The sequence below is a fragment of the Cygnus atratus genome, chromosome 20 (assembly GCF_013377495.2).
Source record: "Cygnus atratus isolate AKBS03 ecotype Queensland, Australia chromosome 20, CAtr_DNAZoo_HiC_assembly, whole genome shotgun sequence".
Classification (NCBI taxonomy): Eukaryota; Metazoa; Chordata; class Aves; order Anseriformes; family Anatidae; genus Cygnus; species Cygnus atratus.
The window spans coordinates 772,980-800,942 of record NC_066381.1 but is presented as its reverse complement, the minus strand read 5'-3'; the positions used below and the strand labels follow the sequence as shown (position 1 = coordinate 800,942).

Sequence of the window (27,963 nt, the reverse complement as noted above, 5' to 3'; positions counted from 1 at the left end):
GCGCCGGGGCCCAGGGGAGCGGGGGAAGCGGCGCGTCGTGGGCGGGAGGCACGTGCCGGGCGGCGCGGGCCGGCTCCGGTGCTGCCCGGTGGCGGCGGCCCTCGCGAGGCGGCCGTTGGGGCGTGAGCGGCCGCCCCGTCCCGTCCCGTCCCGTCCCGTCCCGTCCCGTCGCCATGGAGGAGCCGCTGCTGCCCGCCCCCATCAACCCCAACAACTTCCCGGCCAAGCTGTGGCGGCTGGTGAACAGCCCGCTGTTCCGCTCCATCCGCTGGGACGCCAGTGGCGAGGGGCTGCTCATCGACCAGCCGCTCTTCGAGTCCGAGCTGCTGGGCGCGGGGCCGGGCCGCGCCGCGGGGCCGGGCCGCGCCGCGGGGCCGGGCGGCGACGGGGCGGTGGGGGCCGGCGACCTCTTCAAGACCACCAACTTCACCAGCTTCATCCGGCAGCTCAACCTCTACGGCTTCCGCAAGGTGGTGATGGGGCCGGCGGGCGGAGTGGCGGGGACCGGGACCGGACCCGGACCCGGACCCGGGCCGGGCCCAGGGGGCGACGGCGGCGGCTCCGGGGGCCCCCTGCACCACTTCCACAGCCCCCACTTCCGCCGCGACCGCCCCGACCTCCTCGTCCACCTCAAGCGCCTGACGAGCGCCAACAAGGCGAAGCTGGCGGCCGGGCTGGAGGTGACGAGCCGCCCGCCCAACCGCTTCCAGCGCCTGCTCGGCACCTCGCTGCACGGGGACCTGCTGCTGCCGCCCTCGACGCCCGGCAAGGCCGACCGGCCCGGTGAGGCGCGGCGGGGCCTGCGGGAGGCCGGGCGGGGCGCGGGGCGCTGGGCACGGCTCCCGGCCCATCAGCGGGGATGCTCAGCGAGCCCTCGTAGAGGAGAAAAGGCCTGGTTGTAAGATTTCTGACAGGCCTCTCCCCAGAGAGAAGAGTTTGTAAAGAGGATCAAATGACAGGGTGAAAGCTGAACTGGACGTAAGATTGTCAGAAGGCCTCAGAATATGTTTTATCATTTTCCTAACCCTCCTTGAGAGGGTTCGCGTTTTCCAAGGCAAGCCTGAGCTCTTGGAGGATCATTCCACAAATTCCAGATAAGAACGGGAGAATTATAGTTGGTGCTGCGCAAGGAAGGTGCGGGTGTCTTCGTTTGCTGTGCTCTCAGCCTGGCCCAAGCGTGGGCTGCTACCAAAAGAGCAGTCCTGCTCCCAGCTCCCGTGGCCACACGTTGCCATCACCTTCCTTGCAGTCGTTGGCTGTGCACCGTGCCCTGAAGGGAAGAGCAGGCTGCCCCTGTAGGGCTGACCTGGGTGCAGAACTGTGAGGCTTGGGGTGGGAGAAGTGGCAGGACTCTGCAACCAGAAAGGAAAAAGCAGATGGTGGTACTGCTTCCTGCAGTACCAGCCCTCGCTGAGGGAAAGGAAAAAGCAGATGGTGGTACTGCTTCCTGCAGTACCAGCCCTCGCTGAGGGCAGATCAGGGTAGCCTGGTATTTATTCCTGGTTGTTGTTTCCAAGTAATAACTGTAATCTAATTCGTGTGGTGTTTTCTGTAATGTGAGTGGAACTGCACCCGTAATAGCAAGAAAACAAAAAGAAACCTCTAGGAAGGGAAGAAGCTTGCTTCAATACTGAGGCTAGGAAGCATTTAAAGATTTTGTTTCAACATTTTTAAGGCTAAGATGAGTAATTAAGGATGTCTTCAATAAAATCAGGTCTGAACTGGTGTACTACAGGCCATTGATAGAGTAAATCCTAAGGAAAACACAGCCTTTTTTTCCCCCGTCTGTTTTTATGGGTGCATTTTTGTCCCAGTTTTTAGAGAGCTTTTGCTCTAGGAGTCTGAGTTTCTAGAAAGAAAAAGAGAACATCAGTTTTTATAGCCGTCGAGTTCTGACAGGCTGACAATTTACTGTGCAGTCTGTTCTGTACTAACTATTTAGGGGCATGTCTTACTTTGCTTTAAATATGAGGTAATTTGATAGGTGGAAGATATTTTTGTTTGCAAAGTGTCAGTCTGTTCCAAATGTCTTGCAACATGTAGCTCTGTGTTAAATGTCCAGGAACAATTCCTGTTAAAGCACTGGTACATTGTAACCTGATAATTGTAACCTGAAACTAGATAATCTTAATTTCCCTATCCAAAGGTAAAATAGGAAGGAAGGAATCCTCATACTCTCTTCATTCTCTGTTTTTATATGGTGAAAATACTGAACAGGAAATAAACAGTCCTATACATAAACTCTTACTAAAGTTTAGGGGGTAGGTGGTATTTATTTAGTGATTCCTAATGGTTTAATATGAACTTGTGGAATAATGACTGTATGTTACCCATTTCTTGAATTAGTTCCTATCAGAAGAGTGAAAGAGGTAAACGTGAGGCTGTTTTTTAAAAAGTCTAGTTTGATGCAAACCATTCTTAAGCTTATAATTAGCATTATAGCTGTATACAGTACTGTGGAAAAGTCATAAATACGGTAGTTCTTTTAGGAATTCAATGAGCATAAAGGCATTCTGAGTTTTATAGTCAGTGTTCTGAGAATGTCAGCAAAAACTCTAATAGAAACTATGTCATCATGGCATAAGACATGGTATCTAAACTGAACTAGTTATGCTGACTGGAAAAAAGTTGACTTAAAAATGACAAGTGATCTTTGATGTTAATCAAAGCAAGGCTGTGTATATAAGAGAGGATATTCTTTAAACATACACAACAATGAATTACAAAGCTTGTAGCCTTCTTTCTCGTTCCCCTTCTTGCAAAAGACTTGCTTGTTCATGCAGAAATATTAAAATCCAAATGAAATTGGGGCATAACCTGGCAAAGGAAAATAGCTGTTTTAAAATTTTAACATTTCAAAAAGTTATAAAACAACAACAAACAAAACCACAGGGTCTAAGTGAAAATACCTTATCTGTAAGCATTGATGCAAGATCTTGATTACAAATTCATTATTCTTTTCTTTTACAGGTTACTTCTAATACTTCTTCCCTTTTTCATTATCACTGATGTCCTGTAACTTACACAGAAGCCAAGTGATATGTAGCTCTGGCTTCCTCCGGTGCTAATTTGCAGTTCTAGTTTTTCATACTAGAGAACAAGAGGCTAGTACGATGAATGACACTTGGGAGGAAACAGTTGCTTTTATATCCTTGTCTGCTGCTCTTTCTTCAGATTCAACAATAAATGCTTCTATCATTATTTTTTTCTTGACAAATTAAACGATTTGTCCTGAAACATCTGAGCTTGGATTTCAAAACCACTTGGAGGATTTTGACATTGCCTTTCTTTGGCTGTCTTTGAGCTTTCAGCATTGGAGTTTCATATATTCCTGCTTTATGATTTGTTTTTCATTTTTTATTTTTAATATACTGTCTGATTTAACACACAGTACTTTTAAAATTGGTTTAGTGTGGTTTACTAATTTACTATGCATTATATGTTCATTATACTACATATATAAATACAGATAACTGGTTACTGCAGGCTCATGGAGAAATGCTACAGAGACAACTGTGTACTGACACTGCACCCATGTGCCACTGCAGCTGTTACTGTACGTTCAGGTGGAAGAATACAGTCTGTTTCTGGATTAAGTATATTGAAAGAAGTGTTGTCTTCCCAAATAATGTTTTAGAGCCTTGGCTCCCCATATTACCTTTCATTACCTGTGAAAACTCCTTTCATTCACACTTGTTTTACTTTATTTTGTACCCAATGCAGGACTGCTGACTGTAGGACAGTTTCATGGACCTTATCATCAAGACAGTTTATTTCCTTACTCCTACATATCGGCCTCATCCCACAACCACAGCACGTTACCATCAAAAAGTTTAGATCGGACTCCAGTCCCTTCCAGAACATGGCAGAATTCTCTTGGGTTTGTTCCAGGACACGAGGCTTCCCCAGCCTTTTCAGATAAAGGGGTTGCCTTTCCAGTACTCCAGAGGTTTCCGACAGAGGTCACGTACACACTACAGCCCAACACCTCTCCTGTGCCGCTTCAGCAACGGTCTCAAGCCATTGCCACTTCCCCTCCAAAATACAGCAGCTACACATCTTCAATGCAGTTCTCACAAACCTATTACCCAACAGGTGAGAAAAAATTCTGAAAGTTATAACTTTTCTATAACGCTGTGTCATGTGTATTTCAAGTGAGAATTAGAAATTTTAAAGTCTAAGAGGATGAGAGACCTTTTAAAGCAAAAAGGTTCCCTGTTTGATGTTCCTGTCCTTCCTCTAGATTTGGAGTGTCCCCTGGTGATTTTCCATGTAGCCTCCCTGTTGACGGTGAGGAGAAAAGTATTTGTCCACAACTAGTCAGTGTTAGCCTAACTTCTTATTTATTTATTTATTTATTTATTTTTAAATAAAGGAAAACTGGGGGGATGATACTAAACCACTGATAACTTGTTGAAAAGTAATATACTACTCCTCAGTCCTACGTTTTCCCAAGTAACTTTTTTAAGTTGGAGGTCAGTCAAAAGTCTTCTGCAGAAAATTTAATTCTGGTCCATAATCGATGTTATTATTTTCTTTTTTTTTTTTCTTATTAGCTTCTTCCATGTTTTATTTTTATGCACTTAAGACTGAAGAGTTACAAAAGTCTTGACTACCTTCTTTTGTCTAAAACATTTCTGCTAAACTTTTCAGTCTTCCTACAGACAAGTGTTGTTTTTTTTTTCCTAGAAGGTAGTTGAAGCAAATTATTCTTCTGCCCTTGCTTTGAACTGGAATAAAACATGCAGTAGTTTGGGGGGCTTCTGTTTGTTAGTTTTTTCTTTCCCTAGAACTTCAGAACATAGTGACTCTTTCCTTGAACAAATTAAAACTCAGTTATTACTCTCACTTTCTGCCTGTTCCTCCCTTGGCAGCTGCACCTTCACTGAGTCAGATATCCCTGTTTAGAAATCCGGCATGTGGTGGCTGCTGTCTTTCTCCAACAAGTACACAATGAAATCTTCACATCTTTTGTGTGTGTCTTCTGAGACCTCTGCAGAGAATATTAGCTCATGTTTCAAACAATAATCACTACTTTCCGTTACATACTTCTTGTCAAGGAAGGATTCTGAGGAGTTATGCAAATCCTGTGTACGCTTGTAAAGGTTTAAGAGACAGGGAACTTTTGTCATATGTTCCTTGCCCTGTGCTGCTTATAAAGATTACTTGTGACTACTGCCTGCATCACAAGCTGCAAGTTATTAAGCCTCCTCCAAGGAGCAGGGTGACATGAGAATGTGAGCTTAAGGTGGGAAACGGTCCCTACTTTGCTTCTGTCTGGACACAGAGCATAGGCTGAGATTCATCTTCTTGAATTTTAGATGCCTATATATCAGCTTGTCCCCCAAACCTCATCTATAGTCAAACAAAGGAAATGGACATCTCTAGGGTTTGATTCACATAGCTTGTGTTAGACTTTGTCTTAGGCACTACCAGGACAGGAGTGATCCCACCCTATTTTGCAGTATTGACTGTAGAGGAGTTGCGTGTGACTAGGTTAGATTTAGACATGAATACGTAGATCTCTGGAACTGGATGACGCTGATCTGTCTCACTGTAGTTATAAACGTTTGAAGAAGAAATCAGTTATGGTGCTCAAAAATCTTTTCTCTCCTTTGCAATAGCATGGGAAAAGTACAGACAGAATCATTAGCAAGGGGAAAGCATGATAAAAGCATACCAAATTTTGCAAGGTATGAAAATTAAGGTGTAATTCAAACAAAAATAGAGAAAGGTATGGAGTCTGAGACTTTTGAAAACTCCAATGAGTTCATTAGTACTTCTGAGAAGAAAGGTTTGTAATTTCATTTGGCTGTTTTATAAACCACTTCATGTTCACTGCCACTTTGGACGCTGTTTTTACTTCTCTTCCTGTGTATCTCTTCATCTCTCTGCTATCCTTTTTGTTGTATACTATACCTTACAGAATGCTGAAAGCTTATTTTTTCATATGTCCACATGAAAAAGTCTACTTTCCCTAATCTTGAGAGCACAGAACCAAGGTTAGCTTATTTGAAAAGTGACAGTTAATCTTAAAGTACGTATTTCATAAGTGACAGGACTAAAGAATCTATGTTGATAGAAATATCTTGTAGTTGACTCTCTTCATTTCACTTATAATGAACATAATGTTTTTGTAGTGCCATTAAATCAAAGTAGGACTTTGTCGAAAGGTTTGTCACTATGTATATTCAAATTTCTTTGTTAACTTAAGAAACCAAAAGATTTCCTAGTTTTTTCATTATGATTCTTATTGGAAAGGCAATAAAATCAGATGCTCATCTGGATTTTTTTCTCTAGTATTAGAGAAGAGTTGCTTTAAGAATTTAGTTCTGCAACTTCAGCTAACTGCAAAACCTTTGATAGTAGTAGGATTGCATAAAAGAAATGTAGTGAAGCTTGATTGAGTATTCTAATAATGAAAAATAAGTCAATGAGACTATGTGAGAAACATTACTTATTGGTGCCACCTGATACTGCAGGTCCAGTCATGTCTTTTGAATACATCTGTGGCTGTAGAGTTCATTTACATCTGATAACCCTTCTGGTGAGTGAGAGCTTAGGAGTAGTCACATTATTCTGAATGGTACATTTTCTGTTAAGATAAATATGTATTTATCTTTTCTCATATGTAAAGCTTAAAATTCACGTATGTGTTAGTCACATGGGGTATCTTAAATAAGCAGCTAAAAATACAGCATCTGTGTTTTAACACAGCATAAATAGCACCATATTTTCCCTTGAGAAAAGCAGACTGGATGCATTAGTAATGCACTTGTAAAACTAGTAGTAGGATTCATCTTGCCTAAGATTCATCTGAATGTATAATATTGAATTGTATATGCCTGGGCTTGTCAGATTACATATATAGTCAGTAGAGAGAAACAGGCACCTCCCAGATGTTGAGTCATTCCAACTTTCTTAGATATATACCTTTGGAAGACAACTCTTATCTTTCTGATGAGCCTATTTCTTCATCAATGGTGTAGAGAGCACAGATGCCTAGTTTTGAAAACTGGTAGACTGTGTAGCGGTAATGCAGTTAATCCCACCTAAATGTCTAAGACATTTCCCATTTTCCTTTATGGAAGAGACCTTGGATGTCATCCTCATTCTCATCGGTCTTTTGGTTGGTAAAGGATCAGAGCTTGCACAGCTGTTGCATTCAGGTCCATCATGACATGTTCATTGATCTGACAAGAACAGGCACAGCTGCTTTCCATAATTTCCTGCACAGCTTTGGTACTGGTACTCATCATAAAACCGAGTCATCTCACTTCCTTTAGGCATAACTTGGTGAACTGACATGATAAGGTCACACTGAAAAGGTGGTCTTCAGGGTTCTTCCCTGGTATTTTGCATGTAGCCTGTGCTTGACAAGAATGGAAGAAGCTGGAGCGTCAGTCTCATCCCCTATGGCACAGCTGAGTTGCTAACACTGTTTATCAATGTCTGTTGCTATCTTGAGTACATGGAGAGATATATGTTTTCCTTCAATTTCCAACAGATCTTTGGAGAAATTTCTACGGTTGTTCAAGCGTGGAAAAGATCTGCTGCTGATCATACTGTATTTGTATTTGTTTGGGGACTTTCCCGAGCTGGCATGTGCCAGTTAGAACATTTGAAATCATGCAGGGCAAATGGGTATACATCAAGCTATAAGCATGGAGCTATTTTCATGTTCTCAGATTTTGTTTACATTTAGGTTCTAACTCCCAGATGCATTTGGCAAGGTATGCCTCTGTTGAAAACCATGGCTGAACTTAGGCATATCTGTCTGTGCCTATGCTAGTGTATTGAACTTCGCAGGTAAAGAGCCTGGGTGTCTTGATCCACTCTAGAATTAGACTGCTAGCCTAGTTAGCACTCTGCCTGGAAAGTACTGGGCTAAGTTTTGCAGTTGGCGTGGGACCATTCCCAACAGGCAGTTTGGATGTGGCTGTTTTGACTTGGAAGAGTAAGAAATTTTAATGGTATTAACAGAGTCTGTGCCAGAGAACAGATCTGGATGCATTTAATTTACTGGTATATCTGCAGCCTTCATGTCTTCAGCAAAGATTATGACTGATTTGTACTTCTCTACTGAAACATTGTAAGCACTTAAAATAATATTGTCTCGAGAGGAGGGAGATGTATATAAGAATTTCCATTTTATCACAAAGGTTTCTAGTTTGCTTAATGGAGTGACTCATGATTTCCATAGGACATTTTTGTAATTTCTTCACTTGTATTATTTGTCTGTGAACTGTTTTTCTATTCTTGGACAAAAAATTGGAACTTGATCTGTTGAGGAGATTATGTAATCATTTGTGTGTGTGTGTGTGTATGACCTGTGATTGAAAGACTTCAGATAAATGCTTGTATTGGATCCTTTGTAACATCGCTAGGAAGCCTGTTCCAGTGTTTGACCACCCTCACAGTAAAGAAATTTTTCTTCATGTCCAGTCAGACCCTCCACTGGTACAGCTTTATGCTGTTCCTGCTCATCCTGTCATTGGTGAGCAGGGAGAAGAGACTGGTGCCTCCTTCTCCACTTCCCCTCCTTAGGAAGCTGTGGAGAGCGGTGAGGTCACCTCTTGGCCTTCTTTCCTCCAAGCTGGACAGGCCAGGTGTCCTCAGCCTCTCCTCATGGGAGTTGTTGTTACGGAGTGTTGTTATGGAGGAGGTGGTGTTGTGGAGTGGTTGATTTCAGGCCTCGGAAGTCCGCTGATGTACAAAGTGTAGGCCAAATTTTCACTGTTGGTACTGTGTTCAGTTTTGGGCCCCTCACTACAAGAAGGACATCGAGGCCCTGGAGCATGTCCAGAGAAGGGCTACGAAGCTGGTGAAGGGCCTGGAACACAAGTCCTGTGAGGAGCGGCTGAGGGAACTGGGGTTGTTTAGTCTGGAGAGGAGGAGGCTCGGGGTGGGCCTTATTGCTCTCTACAACTACCTGAAAGCAAGGTGTGGGGAGCTGGGGATCGGCCTCTTCTCACAGGTAGCTAGTGATAGGACTAGAGGGAATGGCCTCAAGTTGTGCCAGGGGAGGTTCATGTTGGAAATGAGGAGACATTTCTTCTCAGAAAGAGCAGTCAGGCATTGGAATGGGTTGCCCAGGGAGGTGGTGGAGTCACCGTCCCTGGGGGTGTTCAAGAAAAGGTTGGACGCAGTGCCTAGGGACATTGTTTAGTGGGTGACATTGGCAGTAGGGTGATGGTTGGACCAGATGATCTTGGAGGTCTTTTCCAACCCTTATGATTCTATCAATCTTAGAAGCTTTTGTTTTTTATTTTCCAACAGCTGGATGTTAGATCATTCCTTGTTTTTCCACACTGCTAACAACTAGGTTGATTCTATAAGTTTTGCTAATATCATGGTTGTATCATAAATTCCTGGACTCAATTCCATTAGTATTACTGATAGTTGACTTCAGAATGATTTTAGTGAGATTAATGTTGTCATCCCTCCAGCTACACTTCACTTACTTATTTTTATATAATTCATTTAATTTTGCCAATGTTGAGAAAACAGGATTTAGCGAATGCCTCAATAGCTCTCTGCTTTGGAGCAGAGAATATAGATCTCTGCTTTGGAGATGAGAATGTTAGCCTCAATCAGATCAAATGACCATACAGCTCATCATTTCCTTTGACAGTAATTCCCTGAGGCTGCAGTGTTGGAGCATTTTGGAAAAGCGTCAGTCCATGTTTGCTCTACTCTTTTACTCTTCCCTAGGTATTAATCAACTATAACATGAGTTGTCAAATTTAATAGCCCTCGGTGGATTTCACTTCCATGAACTTGTCTTTTTTTCCCAACCAATGTAGACGTGTTGCATATATGGGATCTGTGACAAGGAGTTCAGTCCATAGCTTAATTGCATTTTGTGCAAGACACCTTTTCTTGTCTCTTTTAACCCAATTAAATATTAATTGAATCTCTGTTAGTTTGTTTTCTTTGTGCGTACTTGTGTAAATGTGTCTCTCTGGACATCCCCTTCACTGCACCGTTTGTGATTCTAAATGCTTTTAGTGATTTCCCTTGGTTGCATTTTCTCTAGATTGGAAACTTCTCTAGAATTTTCTGGATTTCTCTACCTGGCTTGGCTGTTCAGGAGTGCTCTGTGCATCACCCACGTTGCCTTCCCTGTAACTTTTTCCAGTTCTGTTATTTTCTTATAGAGTGGTAAAATCAAAAATTATACACAGTGGTCAAAGTGTGGGTGAATCATGGGTTTATGCAGCGGAATAATAATGTTCCTATTTCTTTCTCCATTCCCTTTTATAGTAGTTTTTAACAACCTGCTGTTTTTGATTTTGGGGGCAAAATTTTTGACTTGATTTTTGACAGCTCCTGAGTGTCAAGCTGATGTTAATTTTTATTTTACCAAAGTACAGAGCTTTATCTGCTGGGTGGTAGCTTTGGGAGATTCATAGGGTTTTTCGTATGCCTCCATAGCTGGCTGCTTGTTTCTGCCATGAAAAGCCTGGTGCAATTAGCAAGCATCACCTCGCTACTGCCTCACCCTATTTTTAAAGTAGTTTATTGAAATGATGAACTGCATGAGTTCTAGTGCAGGTCCTCCCCTGCTCACTTCCTTCGCCTGTGAAAAGTGACTGCTTATTCCTATATTCTGCGTCCTGTCTTTAAAACAGACTGATTTTTTAAATGTACAGCCTTCCCCCTCACGCTGTTGTTGCTTCAGTTTTGTAAGAGTTTTTGATGATGAGTTTGTTAAAAGCTTTCTGGAAATCTAAGTATCATATCAAGAAGATCACCATTACCCATGTTCATTTACCTACTGCAGGTCTTTCAAGGGGGCAGTGAAGGGTGACTTCCTTTTAAATAAATGAAAAGCATTCTTGTTGACTCAGCCTCCATAATATATTATCCAATGTCAACTAATCCTCCATTATATTTCTTTATTTTTTCTTGTTCAACTGTCAGGATTTATTACTTGTATTTCCTTGTAATGTTTTCATTAATATGTTTCTAAATAATTTTCTTTAAGCATTGATTCCTTTGCTTGAGTTCTTTGCAACCCGTCTGGATATCCAGATATATTTTCAGTATGTTTGAAATGCGATCATTTGACTTCTGTGCTGGAACATTCATCATGCAGAGTGTTTGGTCTTTTCCTTGTTCTGTGAGCTGTGCTGTTAATTGGTCTCTGCTTGTTCTCAGTGTTTTGTTGCTGTCCCACTGACAGCAATTCCATTCTTGTACATTGGCGCTCATATTCTACATACTGTGTACTCTAGACTGTGAGAAATTTTCATTTTCCATCCAGAGCCTGTATGGGCAGAATTATGTCTCTTATTTGACAGAAACTAAATCTATTCTGAGGCTGATCCATCTTGTTTGCTGAAAAGGACTATATCTCTTTCTTAATTTATTCAGTAATTATTCCTTTATTCCCTAAGATACTGTTTGTGCCTGTCTCCTTAGTATTTGAATGAGAGACGTGCTCACTGTCAACTATTTCATAGCAGCCAGTAACAAAATGTGCTTTAGCTGATAATTTCTTCTCGGTATGGTTGGATTAACTATGTCTTAGACAACAGAGTTTGGAAATGTATTCACTCCAGTTTCCTACTACTTTTAATGTAGGACAAAAGCATGTGAGTGAAGCAGATACATTTGTCGAATGAATTAACTCAAATTGAAGACATGAAGTACTGTAAATGAATCAACATTTTTACCTTTGATAATGCTGCCTGTCAGTAAATGCTTTATTGAATGTTTTTTAAGTTATTTGGATAAATGGTGGATCTCCCTTTTTGACCACGGGTGATGATGTTGCTTATCTAAAATTGACCTCTATCTTATGGTAGACTTGCTTCTGAATTGACTCGTTGTTTATCTCCCATGATACTGCACAAATGCCATTGTTCTTGTTGTTAGATCAAGCCACTGTTGTAGCCTGTGAGCCACCAAAAAAAAAAAAATCGTCAGTGCAAACCATTGAGTTTATATCGTTTCCTCTAGTTCAGAAGCATTCAGAATGTCATCAGTCTCTTGTCCTCTAGACAGTTATTTTTGCTCTCCTCACTTTGATTTACAAACAAAAATGTGCTTGATTAATGAGTTTCTTTTGCCCTAAGTTATACTGGCTGTGAAAAAAATATTGTCATTTATCTTGTAGCATATTGTAGGAAATAATCTGCAATTAATAATTTACACTTACCTAGTACTTCACAAGCACTTCTGCACTTCACATCCGTCCTTTTCTTTCATTAGAAAATAATGTTTTTATAATACGTGTTTGCTTTTCCTTAGGGTCACTTTAACGGGCTACAAGAAACCTCGTTTGTCATTGCTCTCTTGCCTCGCCTTTACAATAGTCTTTTAAAAGCTTTTTTGGTGTTTTTCTTGGGTTTGTAAACATTCTTTGGACTTTTCAGTGAGTGAAATATTACCAAACCAAGGTATCATTTAGGTTTTTAGCAGTATCCAGATCTGTGATATATTCATGGTTCCTAAATGGAATATATGGATATATGCATGGTTCCTAAAATATTCTCCTGAAAGAGGTCCAGATTTCATCATAAAGTTGCTCAGAATTCGCTTCTGAAATTACAAATCAGACCCAGATCTCATGCTTGCTTAGAAGGATGTCCACTAGCTCTTTCTTTGTTGTTTAGCTCCCATGTTTGTTTCTTTGAATCATAGAAAAACCTGCAATATCATATTAAAAAGGGCAATAAGAATAGATTAAAAAAAATCGCATTTGGTTATTGTAGCAACTATCTTATGTGAAATCCCATGTAAATGTCAAATGTTGCAAATAAACTTGATCTGTTTGCCACCTCAAGTTATACTTATTAGTCCCTGTTATGATCATTGGACTAAACATGATACCATCAAGCACTTATTTTTCTCAGGATGATGGGAAATCTTAGAGATTATCCATGATGCAAATGATGCCTTTACTTTAAAATTAAGTATCTCTGCATGTCACCAAGAATTATACCTGCAGAACGTTGCCTCATATACAAAGTTGCTTTTTAGAATAAAATTGCTCTTTAATGTCAATGTGTATATGTGAATATCTAGGGTTTTCTTGTGTGAATCCCCTATCTATGTTATACTGTGATGGAAAAAGACAAGCAGCTAAATGAAAGAGGTGATATTGATATGCAAAAGTTTGTGACATACATATTCATATATTTTAATATATATTCATATACACATATATTTATAAAATGTTATAATATTTGTACATGTTATAATATATTACAACAAATATATCTTCATATGAATAAATCAGTCTTAAAGTTGTTCAGGAGTTAATAATACATTTCTGGAATTTAGTTAGTTTGCTATGTGACTATTGAAATGTTTAACCAAAGTAAGCAATAGAACCCTGCCTGCCAAACACAAATTCTGGAAGTCTGATAACTGTGTTTGATTTCTTGTAGCTGCACTGCAGTGTTGCTCACCAACTACCCACATAGATCCTCTGACTGGCTATGCTAGTCCTACAGCTTCGACGTACGCCCACTGCAGCTTTTTCCAGGTGAGTGCAGCATACTGAAATCAGGTGAAAGCTGGAAACTGTATGGATGGACTGTAGGTTTATGGATTCTGGAGCAAAGGACATAAATTTGAAAACTTATCTACTTGAGAAAGTAAAAGTAAAATTTTAGTTTGCTATTTCGAAGAACCACTGCATATCTAAAAGGGTAGTTTTGTAATTCTAGATAGGTTTCAGGGTAGCAGCATAGTGGATGTGGATGTCCTGATCAGTGGAGTGTTTTTTTCTGTATGAGATGTGTGCTCAGCTTCACCAGAATTTGTTTTAGTTAACAAGTGTGTGTGTGTGTGTATATATATATATATATTTAAGAATATCCTTGCCTGGACAAAATGCAATTCTTAATATACTACAGTAACACTGGGAAACAACCCCATTTTTTAAAAAATTATTTATTTTTTTTATTTTTATTTTTTATTTTCTGTCATCCAAACTTTCTGCAGTCCTTAGGCTCATTTGATGAATGAGGAAAAGCTAAGATGTCTTTTGGAATCCACCCCACCACAGAGGTATCCTATTAAAAATAACTACTGTAAATGCTTTATATAACTCTGGTGAAAACACACCTCTTTTGGAGGGCTTGGCTTATCAAATATCAAAAGGCTTGAAGTAAAAATGCAAGGGCTTCCTTTTGTGTTACAGCATAATACATGTGCTTTTTTTTTCCTCACAGAGGACAAGCAAAGCAAGTTATGCTTGTGTGTGTTGAAAATAGGTTGACCTACCCAAGCTTGATTATCCAGTTTCCTGTCTTGCAAATATCAACCTTTGTCTTTTATTCATGATTTCTTTTAATATAGGCTTATCCAGGATGGCCAGGTTACAGCCAGAATAATGTGTTGTTGTAAGCATATAAATAACCAATCATGACATTGGTACTCTTGTATTTATTTTGCACACAGTGTATCTTTGTCCTCTCACTTTCATTATGAGAGTTGTGGAAGCTTTTCTTTTTTCTTTTTTTTTTTTTCCTCCCAGACAGGACCGGAGAATAAGTCTGAGTGATCAAATAAAACAAATTCTCATCTCAGAAGGCTGATATCAGTGTTTGGGATAGCAGATCATTTCAAGAGAGACATCATGGCTGTTATTAGGGCTAGATTGAAAGATGATGCAAAATACACTGTCCAAAGGGTGCAGTGAAAATTAGTTGTTTTAAGGGAGAAAGTCCAAAGACAGTGTGTGGAGTCAAAAGAGGTTTAGGCCACTTAGTAGTGTCTTCCACCAGTTGCAGGAATTCAGTGCAATGCTGCTGAAGGATGGTTTGCAGAGCATTTTAGGCTGTTTGATCATGTTGTGGCCTATTACCGCTGGCAAAGTCTATACCAAACTGCTGAAGTTAGCCAAGAAATGATTGGACCAGTCCAGGAGACAGTGAGCACACTGGCAGTCAGCAAGTTGATTATCAGTCTTGTTTCCTTTGGATCAAGACAGTGCTTTGTTGTCCAGATGGAAAAATGGGAATTGTTGACCAAGAAAGCCTAAGCCTCGTGCTAGTCCTTACTGAGTCTTTCAAAGAGCATCACTTTACGTTCAGGAGACATTAAGACAGGTTCGGTTCACTGGTACTATAAGCTGGGCTGTAGAGTACGCATCTGAGCTAGGTGACCTGACTGGAACGTGGGCAGACAAGGCCAGTAGGTAAATGCCTGTCTGCCTACAGCTCGCACTCCAGAAGAAGCTCCAGAGAGTCAGCACATGAAGAGGTGAGGGGTTGTATGTGGCTATATGGCTGCTTAGGGTATGCATCTCGTCAAGTTTCTGAAATCAACAGCTTCAGGGATTTGTGTTATACTCTGTACACTCCTGCTAACAAAACTGGGAATCATGTACAGCTTTGTATTTTTTCATTTGGTTTCTCTGTAGGAGTAGGGTGTGGATCAATGTAATGAATCCCATTGCTTGGACGGGAGTGAGAGTCTTGTGAGAGGAAACTCCAGCTATCTCCTGCAACAGTTGTTCTGACAGTTCACAACTAATAGTGCAGTACTTCCCTGCTATTTTATCATGGCTGTGAACTGAGGCTACATATTGGTTTTTAGTGTTCTGTATATATGTGCGTAAATACACACACTTATTTTAAACTAGCATCCCTAATATTTGATTGTTGTTATTAACATTTTTATTAAGCTGTCGGTATTTTCCTGTAAAACAGAAGCAAGTTCTACACTTGCAATAAATATTGTTCTACAACTGAAGCAATAAATAGGGGAGAACAAAGAAGAAAAGAAACTTCCACTTTTATTTGTAACAAGAATGTTAACCAACCATGTTATTTTGAAAGGAAATTGAATCCCAACTCCTCCTGAGTGATTGCCCAAGGACTCAAGCCAGTCACTGAGGAGGTGCGGTTGCATTTTACTCTCTCTGTACGCTATATTAATCTTATAATAAGTGAAATACCTATCTTCCCTTTCACCCCTCTTGCTGAATCAGCCCATTTTTCTTCTTGAGCTGAAATGGCCAGCAACCTTTTAGTCTTTTGAGTGCTGGCTTCCCAATCTTTGTCACTTTGCTCTGTTTCATTGCTGCCTCCCTCTCAGTCTTGTCTGTCATAACATGTTTAGGTAAACTAGAAGGATTTGCGCTGTCTTAGTGTGTGGGCATTTTCTTCTATTGGAATTGTATACTAGATCCCACAGTGCACCCAAAAAGATGGTATGTGTTTTTAGATGGTCTCATCCCTAAGCAGTTGATTTTTTAACACAGATCTTTCTTAAAATCCTGGCTACTTAAGACAATGAATAAACCGTGCAACAAAAGAGAAACACCTTGTGTTAATATTTTTTAAAAGTGCAACTGGAAAAAATAAAACAGAAGTAACTAAATTCAAACCCATCTCTTAAAAGTATTAAGGTGACTTGCCTTTAATGAGAAGATTTTTCGTAGCCTAAATATCTCAAATTTAAGGCTTTATCTTTTTTTCTTTTTCTCCCTAAAAGGGTATGGTTGTTTGCAGACCAGCACTTCTGTGAGTCCACTAAAGGGCTTGTCTTCATATACCCAGAAGCAGGGATCAAGATATTGTCTCATCTCTTTGTGGTACTTCCTTCAGGGACTTCTGGTGTTCATGCTGCTGAGAAACCAGATGCTTCAATGGCATTTGATCTGATATGGCTTTCCTGGTCCTGTGGCTTCCTATTCTCTATATTAATCTATTGAAATAGCTTTTTTAATAGCCATTACCTCAGCTAGAAGGTCTGAGGAAAATCGACACTGAGGTCTAACCTTCCTACCAGATCTCTTCCAGAGTAAGACTGTATTTTAAATATACCCGAGTTTCTGTTCAGTATCATTATATTACTTTTTGTCAGAAGAAATTACCTTACTAATGTCCTTTAAATCTGAATGATCTCCAGAAGAAATAGCAGTACAGGTATTGGCTGTTAAAATGTGGTTTATCATTTCTTTTGAGTAGGACCTGCTGCTTTTGGAAGACTCTTCATTGCCTTCTTTATGCTTTGAAGGTTCTTTGATGAATTCTACCAAAAAAAATGGATTGTTGTTTCTGAACTGAAGATCCATAGGGCTTCTGTACAGATTTACGTAGACTTCAAGTCATATATTTGTGGGACTCTCTGTTATGATGTGAGTGTCCGGATTGGAGGCTGTGACAGGGCGATTCTATGGTATTTGTTTTCATAGGTATCTGAACTCCCTTTCATTTGGGACTGGAGCATCCTTGGAAATCATTCACTGTGTGAATGTGTATATGGACAATCACTAGAAGAGGAAAAAGATGTTATTGGTAAGTAACTGTGAGTTCCTCAATTTGTGTTGTCCATATGCACGTTTACAGCATGCGTACCTTTTTCCTAAAAATGTGGTTTACATTGTTTTTTATACATAACAGCAATGCTTGAGTTTTAGAAGAACTGAAGGCGGATACATGTGCTCTTGTCCTTTCTATCACATATGTCATGTGTGAAGGGGATGGTTCTAATGTAACCTAACAGATCTACTCAGAGTAGAAGTCTCTGGTTTGAATACTTGGGTGTATGTTGTTTATTTGCAATGAAAAGGGTATGCAGACAGTGCATCTGAAAGAGTACCCAGCTACTGTTAGGTAACCTTCCTTTCTTTCCAGGACAGACAGTGAACAGAAGAAAGTAAGCTTGCTACGGGTAAGGTGGTTAATGAAAAATACAACAAAGTGATAGCCTTTTGTAATTAAACCTCCTGATTTAACTGAAAATAACATTCAAAAACTTGAAAGCTTGTCTGTATGAACACTATGTTGATTGCTCAGATTCATTTACAGGACCTTACAGAACCAATGCGCATCTTCTTATTGTACCTTTTTTTAATATAGAAGTTCACTCTATTTTGTTTCTCCCAGAGTCCTCCAATGCAGTCGCCTTATGCAGTTGAATTTCTACCCTCTAACTGGCCATGTAATACATCTGATGAAAACAAGAAGACAGAAGTAAATCTTGAAGCCGTGTTTCAGATTGTTGATGAAATGCATTCAACACCTAAAGCTGAAATGGTGAAAGTGGAACCTGTGGAGAACCAGTGTTCAAGCCCTCGGTCCAACAGAAGCCAACCACTGCTAGTTGATACTGAGAACAGTGATCCACCTTCTTCAATCGAGGAGAGCCAACTGGAACCTCTTACTCCTGTAGCTTCAGACATTACATCATTTGTGATGGGAGCAGATCAAGAAATGACTTGTCCTCTGTCACAACCTTCTGAATTTCTTTACGCTCTCCGTACCTCTGCATCAGTAGAAAGTGGTACAGCTCAAATTCTGCAAGAACCTGTGACCATGCAGGAAGCACATGCAAAACTGAGAGAACAACAAGATCACTTCCCAACTCCATCCTCAGTAATGTTTGTTCAGGAAGGACAGCGGTTCAGTCCACAGAAGGTAAGGGGTAAAGAGAGATAAAGCAGCATATTTTTGAGATAATTATATTCAATATTAATGCTGGTCTGGTAACTTTTTAGTATTCTTGCACTCTTAGAACTAAAGAGTTCTTTAATTAGGATTTTAATGGACAACAAAGAATTTGTTTGATAAAGCAACATTGTGGTTTTTTGTTGTTGTTTTTTGTTGTTTCTAAAACGGTAATGAAAAAGTACCCCTTGTTAATGAGCATGTTAGTCTGTGATGGGCAAGTTAGGCTGCTCATTTGCATGGGAAAAATACATAGAGCAGAAGTATACACGGTGATGAAGTGGAAGTTTTTTTAGGTTATAACATACTTTCTTTACTCTTTAAATAAGAGTATTTTGAAAATTGCCACGGAAAGCAAAGATTTTTGTTTAAAATTTAGATAAATGGTTGGGTTGTTTCCAATAAACAATTACTAAATTTGTTTTCTGTGGAAAGCATAATTTATTTGCATGTGAATGGTATTTAGCATTTAGGTTGTAATTGTACTGTGGTTCACCTGCACCCCAGTCCTCCCTGTGCACAAAATTGTAAGATAATCACTGACAGGCATTCTAGATGTTTACTGTGTTAAGGCAGCAAATACATGCCCTTTTTGTCATTGTTGTTTTGAAAACAAACTAAAAGCAAGAAATTTACTGTTTCTGTGGCATGAGACCTAGCTTACATGTAGGCACTCGGTATTTCATTTTGTGTACATGACAAGACTACTGTACTGTTGTGTTATCAGCATTTTGATGCCTTCCCCTAAGTTTCTCTCTCTGAAATCCTCAGCTGGTAGAAACTTGCCATTATTGTTCTCAATGTTATAAAGATTAGTCATCTTCCTCTTGGGTATATATTTAGAGAAAGAAGTGTATGTTTTGATCAGGTTTCTGCAGAGACTGAGCCAGTTACGAGGCTGTTCTACTCAGCCCTGCACAGAGAAGAGCCCTTCCTTGTGCTGGTGTACACGGAGTTGGCCATGCTCCTTAGTGAGTGTCCACTCATTATCTTAACTGCTGACCACAGGTTAAATGTTTTCAGTTTCAGAAACTTTGGAACTGCATTTTTAGAAGTATATTTTTCCTTTGTTGAAGACCTTGGAAATTTGTGATCCAGACTTTCTTGTTTAGAACAGAGGAATTAGTTGTGAGAGCCACAGAGTTGTATGGAGGGGGGAAGGTGCTTTGGTTTTGAGGCCCCCTTATGTGTGTAATGGTTGAGAATCACGATGCTGGTCCTGGTCCAGTTCTCTGGAATTTAACTGGTTAAATAACTTGGGGTTATTTTGTGTTGAAGAGGAATTTGGGGACTATTAGGCCTTTGGTTTGACAGATTCCCTCCTTTTGTTAGAAGTATTCTTTCTCTTACTAGTCCTCCGCATCCTCAAAAGGGGCAAGGTTGCCTCTTGTCTAGCGGTATTCCAGGGCCTGGGATCACGGCAGGTGCAGAAGTCTCCAGGGAAGGTTTCTATGCCTGTACTTCCATCAGGCTCCTACATAATTTGTTGTCGTCTTTATCCCTGAACCTGGAAGCCTTCCAAGGCTTTCAGTAGCTCAGTGCCATGTAATTCAAGGCAAGCTTATGGTAAAACACTGTCCATGTAGAGAAGACGGTTTTATTCCTCTGTGTAGCAGCGGAGGAGGAACAAATTCCTCCAGTGTTAATATAAGAACATCAAAACAGCTCTGCTGGGTCAGATCAAAGGTCCGACTTGCACAGTGTCAAGTCTCAAGGCAATAGCTGTAATCTGATGCTTAGGGAAGAGCAAGAACAAGGCATGCAAATAGAACGGGGCATTCCTCCTTATACTTTCCAAATATTTTCAACTCAAGGATTAGGGTTGATACAGCATACTAAATCTTAGATTTCTCTTCCATTGACTGAAGTCAGCCCTTGAAACCATGTAAACTGTAGCATGTGGTATCCTTTGACCAAAGAGATTCTTTGCTCGCAGTCTATTGCACAAAAAGCTTCCTTCTGTTTGTTTTGAGCTTAGCTGTTACAAGCTTCATGTGGTGCTTCCTAGGAAAACTATGGACTTCTACAGTGACACGAGGGCATTCGCTATTTTGTTCTCTATTTCTTTCACGATATTTCTTATCACTTCATTGGTTTTGTGACAGCTATCGAGCCTCAAATGGTCCTCTTCACAGAACTAACAGTTTGGTAGAAACCTGCTTTATTCTGCTTCCCAGCTTAAAAGATAAATTAAAGAGCAGTTCTTTGCATGAAGAAGTCTTAGTATGTTCACAGTTCAGGTTCAGCATTGTCATCTTAGCCTCAGTGAATTCCTGTCCTTGTTTTGATTTTGGCCATAAATAGGCATATTTTAATCCACTCTTACTCATAATAAATATATATATATACTTATTATTATTATTTTCTTCTTAAAGTGGAAATACAACGTTTCTGTAATACCAGTTCAAGGGGAATTTTCCTTCCATTTTGTTCACTCTCCTTAGCAGTAAACCTGTCTGAAGGTTGAAGCTCTTGCTTACTTTGTTGGTTAATGCAGCAAACCCCATCCATGTGAGATTGAGTTGCTAATTTTAGCAATTTAGCTTCTCATCGTGATTCCAGCTGGGTACAGGAGTCATGTAACCAGTGAGACATAGCAGGTTTTTTGAGAACGGTTTGGCATTTTTTCAATAAAATGAAAAGGCAAAACTTTCACATCTGTCAGCTTTGGTAGTTTGTTTGATTCTCTGCCAAACAGCATTCAGGACAAAGCTGCAGCAGTACTAGGCTTGAGTGAAGAGTCTTTCCACAGATGTGGTAAATCCATAATCAGAAGCATGTTCACTTAAATAAATAAATAAATAGAGCTTTGGAACCAGATTTGTGTGTGTTAGGTTGATGCTATTAGAATTAAAATCTTATTATTACCTATTTTATATAAGATTACTAAAAGAGTTGGTGGGTAGGATCCTATAAGCACAGTAGTAAAAAGGAATCTAGAAAGAACGGTGCACAGTATCCCTCCCTGCTCTTCAGTTCCACACATAAAACAGTAAGGCTGATAGTGGACACAGCATTGCAAGTAGAGATTTACCAGTCAGGGAAATTAAATTCCCAATTTACTGGTCACGTTTGTCCCCATGCAGGCCAAGGTGCCGTTAGCCTTACTGGGTACTACAGCATCCCCAGGTCCTTTGCAGCAAAACTGCATTATTCAGTCAGAGTTTCTGGACTTCTTTTAGCAAGTAGTAATAATTTCTTGATAATGGTTATCTCAATAAATCTTAGTATGCTTTTTTTTTCTTATTAATGTAGTTTGATTTCTAAATCCTCTGATAAGAGCTTGCTTTTCAGATTGTACTGTATCCATTGATTTCCTTTTTTTTTCTTTTTAATAATAAATTTGTAGAATTGTTTCTAGGGAGCATGCAAATTAGGATGCTTGCTTAAGAAGGATGACCTTCTCTCACTAGGTTAAGGCTGCATACTCATTTTTCTAGAATTAAGTTAATTATGTAAAAGTCACCAGGAATGGAAAGGTTTAAATCATCATGTGAAGAAAAGTCTTATCACACCATTGCTGATGTTCCAAAATGTGCAACCTGTATCTACTCTGACCTGCTCTCTTTCCCCATCCATAAGAGTTAGTCTTGAGAAATCTGGATTCTAGCTAGTGAAGGTAATGAACTACAGACCTCCTTCCTTTCTTTGCTTTTACACTTGGGAAGGAGTCGCGGTTCTGATGTTGGACAAAAAGGCATATCTATCCAAATGGTTTTCATATTAGCTAATTAATACTACTAATGTAATGCATATAGACAACACATTTTAAAGAACAAATGTTTCGGTAAAGTGACTGAGTGACTAGCAAGTCCAGGAGGCTTGCTGGGAGCAACTCTCTCTCCCACTAGTTTTCAGCTTCTGTAGTTGCACAGGCCTGTTTGAAAATTATAACAAAGCTTTGACATAGAATGTATATGTATTTCTATTAATATGCATACACACTGCCTTTTATATATTTAATGCTGAGCAATACAGACTCAAGGGAGAGAGAGAGATTTTTGGAATTATTAATACCTTATTACCAAATCGAACGACATTTTGCCCTCTACAAACTCACACATACCAGTTTCCAAAAGCTTTCTTTTCCTTCATGGAAGGAAACATTGCAGACTCTGAACAATCATTCATCTTTAAGATGTTGGTTGATAGGATATTTGCAGAAGAGATTAATACTCTAGAGCAGGTGACAGCGAGAACATATTTCTGTCTAAAGGTAAAGTCCACGTGCTTAATTTTGGGCTTTTACTTCCTTACTGGGACAGAAACATAACTTGTTTGTTTGTTTGTTTCCCTTTTTAACCTACAGATTTTGCCATATCATTAGAGAAATATTCAAGTTCAGTGAATGGTTGCTTGCAAAATACACGTGGAGCAGCAGCAGAGGGCTCCAAAAAGCAAGCAACAACATTATACCGTAATGTCTTAACAATTTGATGGGGTGGGGTGAGGTTTCCAACCAGAAATGCGCTGCTTGCATGTGTAGTTTTGCATTACCCATCTCTGTCAAGTTGTCCGAAGTACATCTGTCATACAGGTGTCAGAAACAATGAGTGTACCTGGATTTCTTCTGCTTTACTTCTCATAACTAGTATGATGACTGAGGGCAAAGTTGAGACCATGAGTACATGTACTCTTACTCTGTATATTCTGGTTTTCTGATTTCATGTTTTGCTTAATATTACATTTTGTAAGAGCTTGAGTTTCAACTTGGCAACCTTAACAAGTGTTTTTAACTGACAGTTATACAATCCATATAGACACTGTTCAACAATTGTTAGGTGTCCTTTTGGAGTGGAGAAAAATACTTATTTTGTTCCTTGCAGTGATTACAAGAAAATATTGAGTGGTCTTTTTTTTTTGTTGTTTAGTATTCACCTGAAAGCAAAACAAAAGCTAAATGTCAATCCAATACATCAGGGACAGTGGTGTCTTCAGAAGAGATAGAATTCCTCACTTCAGGAACTGGGCCTGTGAACAAGTCTGCAGTTTCATCTGTACAACCTAGAAGCAGAGAGAGAAGAAACAGTACACAGAACAGCAAGTCCCCTGGTAAGAAGAGACCCTAATTTATATTTTTTTTTAGAGATTACAAAAGCAGCTGCTCTAAAACTAACCATTGCAGAAAGGGGAAATCAGAACAGGTTAGTTCTTGTCTGCAGTGTAAGTATTTCATTGTACCTTCAGTCAAAATACTACACTTGTACAACCTCTTAGTGTACTTGCTGATACGGTTCTTGAGATATGCTTGCATTAACTACTCATATGTGGAAATGGGTATAAATTATATGAGTAAATAAAATCTGATGTTCTGGGGGTTGTGTAAGAAACCTGGATGTTGCAATATTGAGATGAAGTCCATAGATGTGCTAGAGGGTAACAGTGCCATGAAAGAAGGATTAAGTAATAAGGTGACTATTGGAGTAGCAGGAAAAACAAACAAAAAACCACCAAACTTATGAAGTAAGTGTAGAAATCCAAACTTTTTGTCCCAGATCACTAAAAATTTTGTACCAGACTGCTGATGTGTATGCTGAAATACATGAGAAAAACAAGTAGTACACCATCTGAGGCCAAACAGTTCACAAAATCTACTAACTAAAGGAAAACCTAAATGTGTCTGAGGACATAAGAGTACTTTAGATCCATTCTAGAGGAAAATTTGGTGTGGCCTGCAAATCTTGTAAGAAGTTATTTCCCTCACAGCTGATCGTCGAAGAACTGATTGTATAGTTTGAAGAGCTGTTGCTCACTTCAAAGGGTAGTTTCTAGGTACCACTTAATGAAGCTAGTTAATAATTCAGCTCATATGCCCATCAGTTTCAAATGTTTAAGTGAGGAATAAAGTCTTTCTATCAGAAAGCTTTTTTTTTAAAGTCATCTTGAAAGAATACAGGCTTTTGTTTAAAAACGCAGAATTGAAAGTTCTCATTCAGTTACTTCCTGATTCCATAGACAATTAGTACACTTCTCAGTTTTTGTATCTACAGTTTTTTGTACCTTTACTTAATTTTTGTTAGTAAGTAAATTTTACTCAACAGTAACAAATTTACTTAACAGTTGTGAAGTTACAGGAATGTTTTGGAAAGCATTTCTGTTATACAGAAATGAAACACTGCTTTGCTAATTAGCAATAATTAGCATAGTTATTCTTTGGGAAACATGATAGTCATCTAGGTCTTCATTTTCACTGCTGTACTGTTTAGAGTTGACATACATGTAAAGGATAGAGAGAGAACACCTGAACCAAATACAATCAGGGTCAAGTTGGCCCAAAATAAATTTGGCACGATACAAGCCTTGAAGCTGCATAGTCCACTTCCTACTTTTTAAATGTAAGGCTGGAGAATATACATTTAATTTTAAGCTGACTTCTGTTGCTCTGACTACATGTTTGTCTGTCAATACCTCCTTTCGTCTATGTGTCACTGGACACAACTTCTTCCCCAACCTTTCTGATCTAGAAAGGTACATGACGACAAATTCTAGATATTTCTTCACAATGTATTGTCTGAGTGCGATTGAGTCCTGTCCTTTTTCCTCTTTTCCTTCGGGCACCCATTTATGTGTTTCCTGAGCCTACACTTTGATGTATATCCTGGTATAGAAAAGACTTTTGTTCCATCTATTTCATTAGGCTTAGGACATGATTCACTTGTCTTTGTTGTGCGGTGTCTTTGTTGGTGACACCAAGTTCGAGATATCACACAGTGAGAGCCCACATAATGGAGTACAAAATGCCACTGCAATGAAGATGGAAGGAAGAGTCACTCCTGTGACTGGGAGCAACTCTGGGCCAAAACCAAGGTCACAAATCAAACTGTCCCTTCTGAAGAAGTCATTGCTTTCCTTTGAAGAATTGGACCAGGTTTCTTTGCCTTTTGCAGCCATCCTGAGCAAGAGAGACAGTTGTTGTCTCACTAAAACACAATTCTCAGAATTTCCTTCCTTAGATGCCAGCTCATCTTTGCATCACCATAGATAAATGAAATAGGTATCTGCTTTCTAGTGTACTTAACCAGCTTTCTCATTTGAGAATTTACCAGTTTTAAAACCATCCTGTCAAGCAGGGTCAAGATGAAAGGTCTCCCTAGTCCAGTGTCCTGTCTCAAAAAAAAAAAAAAAAAAAAAAAAAAAAAGGCATTCTGGTACTATTAAGTACAAGCCACAGTGAACTTTTCTTCCATCAAATTTTCTAGTCACTTTTTGAAGTCTTGCAAACTTCTACTGTTCTGTGCAAATTAATATAGTTAATACAGGTTAATTACACAGTGGGTGAAGAACCCTCTTCTTCTTTTGTTTGAAAACTTTTGTTTTCAGTGTTTGCTTTCGTCATATCCTTACTCCTCAAGTGCTAATTGCACCTCACAGTCTGACAGAGGGACCCCATCTCCTTTGTTAACAGCAGGAGAGCTGCTTGTGAGTCCTCGCTCAGAGAATCAGAAGCTGCAACAGAACATCCTTCTGAAAGAGTCTGAATGGGCTGTTTCACCTGTTCCCTTCCTACTCATTTTTTTGAGAGATGGTGGGTATGGCTGTCTAGTTCCTGGCATGTTTGTTTATCACGTTGAGCTGAGGGATAGCTCATACCTTTGAGAGACTGCTGTTTTCAGCCCCAGGCTCTTTCTTAGGATGCAGTTTTGAAGGTGCTGATGATTAATCTTTTTATCAACTACTTTCTAGTTCAGCTGATCTATAAAATTGTTGTGTTTTTTGTTTTTTTTTGTTTTTTTTTCAGAATAAATTTGTCAGCAGCATCCATACCTGCAACAGGTGTCCTTTCGGACTTCATGAATGATGGCTAGGAACTCTGTAAATTCTTCTTGTGTCCTCCCCCATCTCCTGTGCATTGTATTCCACTGGTATGCTCATCTAGTGAATATAGCTATACTGGAGCTAGTATCTGTGTTTTGTGTTTTCTCTTCTAAGAGAGTACATAAGAAGGACCAGATTCTGAAAGGAGAGATCTCAGAATGGCGCAGGTAGAATTTGATCCTTCTGGATTTAAGCATTCTGATACATTAAGGAAAAGCTTTCTTCCTCAATGGCTGTCTTTATTTATTTTTTTTTTTTTGGTGAGTCATCTGATCCTTTTCTTCAAATAATCTGGCAACTTCCTTTAATTTTTTTTTTTTTGCAACAAGAATACAGACATAATACTGAGATGCCACTGGCTCAGATGAATCTGTTGTTATGCTTCAAGGTGCCCTAGACATTTACCACCCACTCCCTTGCCACTATAGTTGTGTCATTATGCATTCCTTCTCATTCACCGCAAGGTTATTTAGATTTATAGGTGCAATTGCTAAGGTCAGATCTTCATTCAGGCAAGGTTTCCCATGCTGTTGTATATGCGAATGTTCATTTGAATTATTTCTTGCACCTTCCAGACAAAAAACACTTTACTGTTCAGATAACATTCCTAGTAGGACATGGTGAAATCCTCTACGAAAGTGTTAAGGGTTAGTGCAGAGACAGGCCTGGCCCAGGACTCTCAACATGTCCTGTATTGGAAGCCCAAAGTGAAATTGCTCTCAAAAGTTTGAGCTGCAGGTTCTTTCTCTAGCTCAGTTGCTATTACCTTTATTTCATTATCCATTCAGTGAAGGACTCTCAGGTGTCCTGGCAGTCTGCTGTTTGTATGAGTGGATGTTAGATGCTATCTCCCATATTTACACAATTGAGAGTTGCATTGTTACTAGCCCCCTCATTTCTCCATGGCAATGCCTTTTCGAGATTCATTCCCAACAGAGTCTCCTTTGGCAGGAGATGGATGTCAGAAAGTGCAGAACTGCTGTCTTTTCAGCAGTTATTCTGCAGTATGGAGAAAGGAAAAGGACTCCAGTCCTTGTTCTAAGATGTGAATGTTTCTTTTAAGGGCTTGTAGTTTACAGGGGTGATATTTGCAGTGGTAGTACTGTTGTGACTCTATCAGGGTACTTGTTCACTTCCTTGACCTGCAAGATGCTACATTTTACCTTTTTGGTCTGGTTATACATTACAACTATCTCCATTTTGCTCTGGATCAAGGTATTTTTTTAAAAAAGTCTGTCTGTCCTGTTTATGACACAGTGCGTTTTCTCTTGCGTATTGGCACCGGCTATGGTATACTTTGAGGACATTGTGCCTTTTTGCATAAATGAAGGTATGTATCATAAGCTGAATGGCCATTTCTGTAGACACGGCTGAGGTTTTACAGTAATTAGCTTTTGGCAGTTGGTACCCATGGCAGTGAATGCATATAGAAATATACCCTGAAGAATAGAAGCACAAGTCACTTTTTTTTTTTGGTCTTTCATTTAAAATTTTGCAAAATTTGAATAATTCCTATTCTTGAACAGTAGACTTCAAATTCTGAAGTTATAATCTGCCTTTCAGGCCATTTTCTGTATTACCTGATAGAATTACAATTGCTATGTATGCTGTTTAGTGACATATACAAGGACTGATATTTACTCAGTATTCCCTTTTCTTCCTAGATCTCCATCTGCTGGTAGATGTAGCTTGCAAGCAGGGGCACTTTCCAAAGGAAGAAATAAGAGAGTGA

At 39.6% G+C, this 27,963-nt stretch overlaps 1 protein-coding gene across 1 annotated transcript; it reads left to right on the top strand.

Annotated features, from left to right (window-relative positions):
• The first annotated feature begins 173 nt into the window (after positions 1-173).
• Positions 174-27,963, top strand: HSF5 (heat shock transcription factor 5). Its single transcript, XM_035559211.1, has 6 exons — positions 174-783; positions 3,724-4,095; positions 13,401-13,498; positions 17,856-18,393; positions 23,313-23,468; positions 27,896-27,963. Exons 1-6 carry the CDS (start codon positions 174-176, stop codon positions 27,961-27,963), a joined length of 1,842 nt encoding a protein of 613 aa, XP_035415104.1.

What these genes read in the sequence shown, in the direction of transcription:
- HSF5 (XM_035559211.1), top strand. Translation starts at nt 174, where the DNA reads ATGGAGGAGCCGCTGCTGCCCGCCCCCATCAACCCCAACAACTTCCCG. An exon ending in ACAAACCTATTACCCAACAG is followed by an intron (nt 4,096 to 13,400) that starts GTGAGAAAAAAT and finishes GATTTCTTGTAG; the next exon opens with CTGCACTGCAGTGTTGCTCA. An exon ending in CCCACTGCAGCTTTTTCCAG is followed by an intron (nt 13,499 to 17,855) that starts GTGAGTGCAGCA and finishes TGTTTCTCCCAG; the next exon opens with AGTCCTCCAATGCAGTCGCC.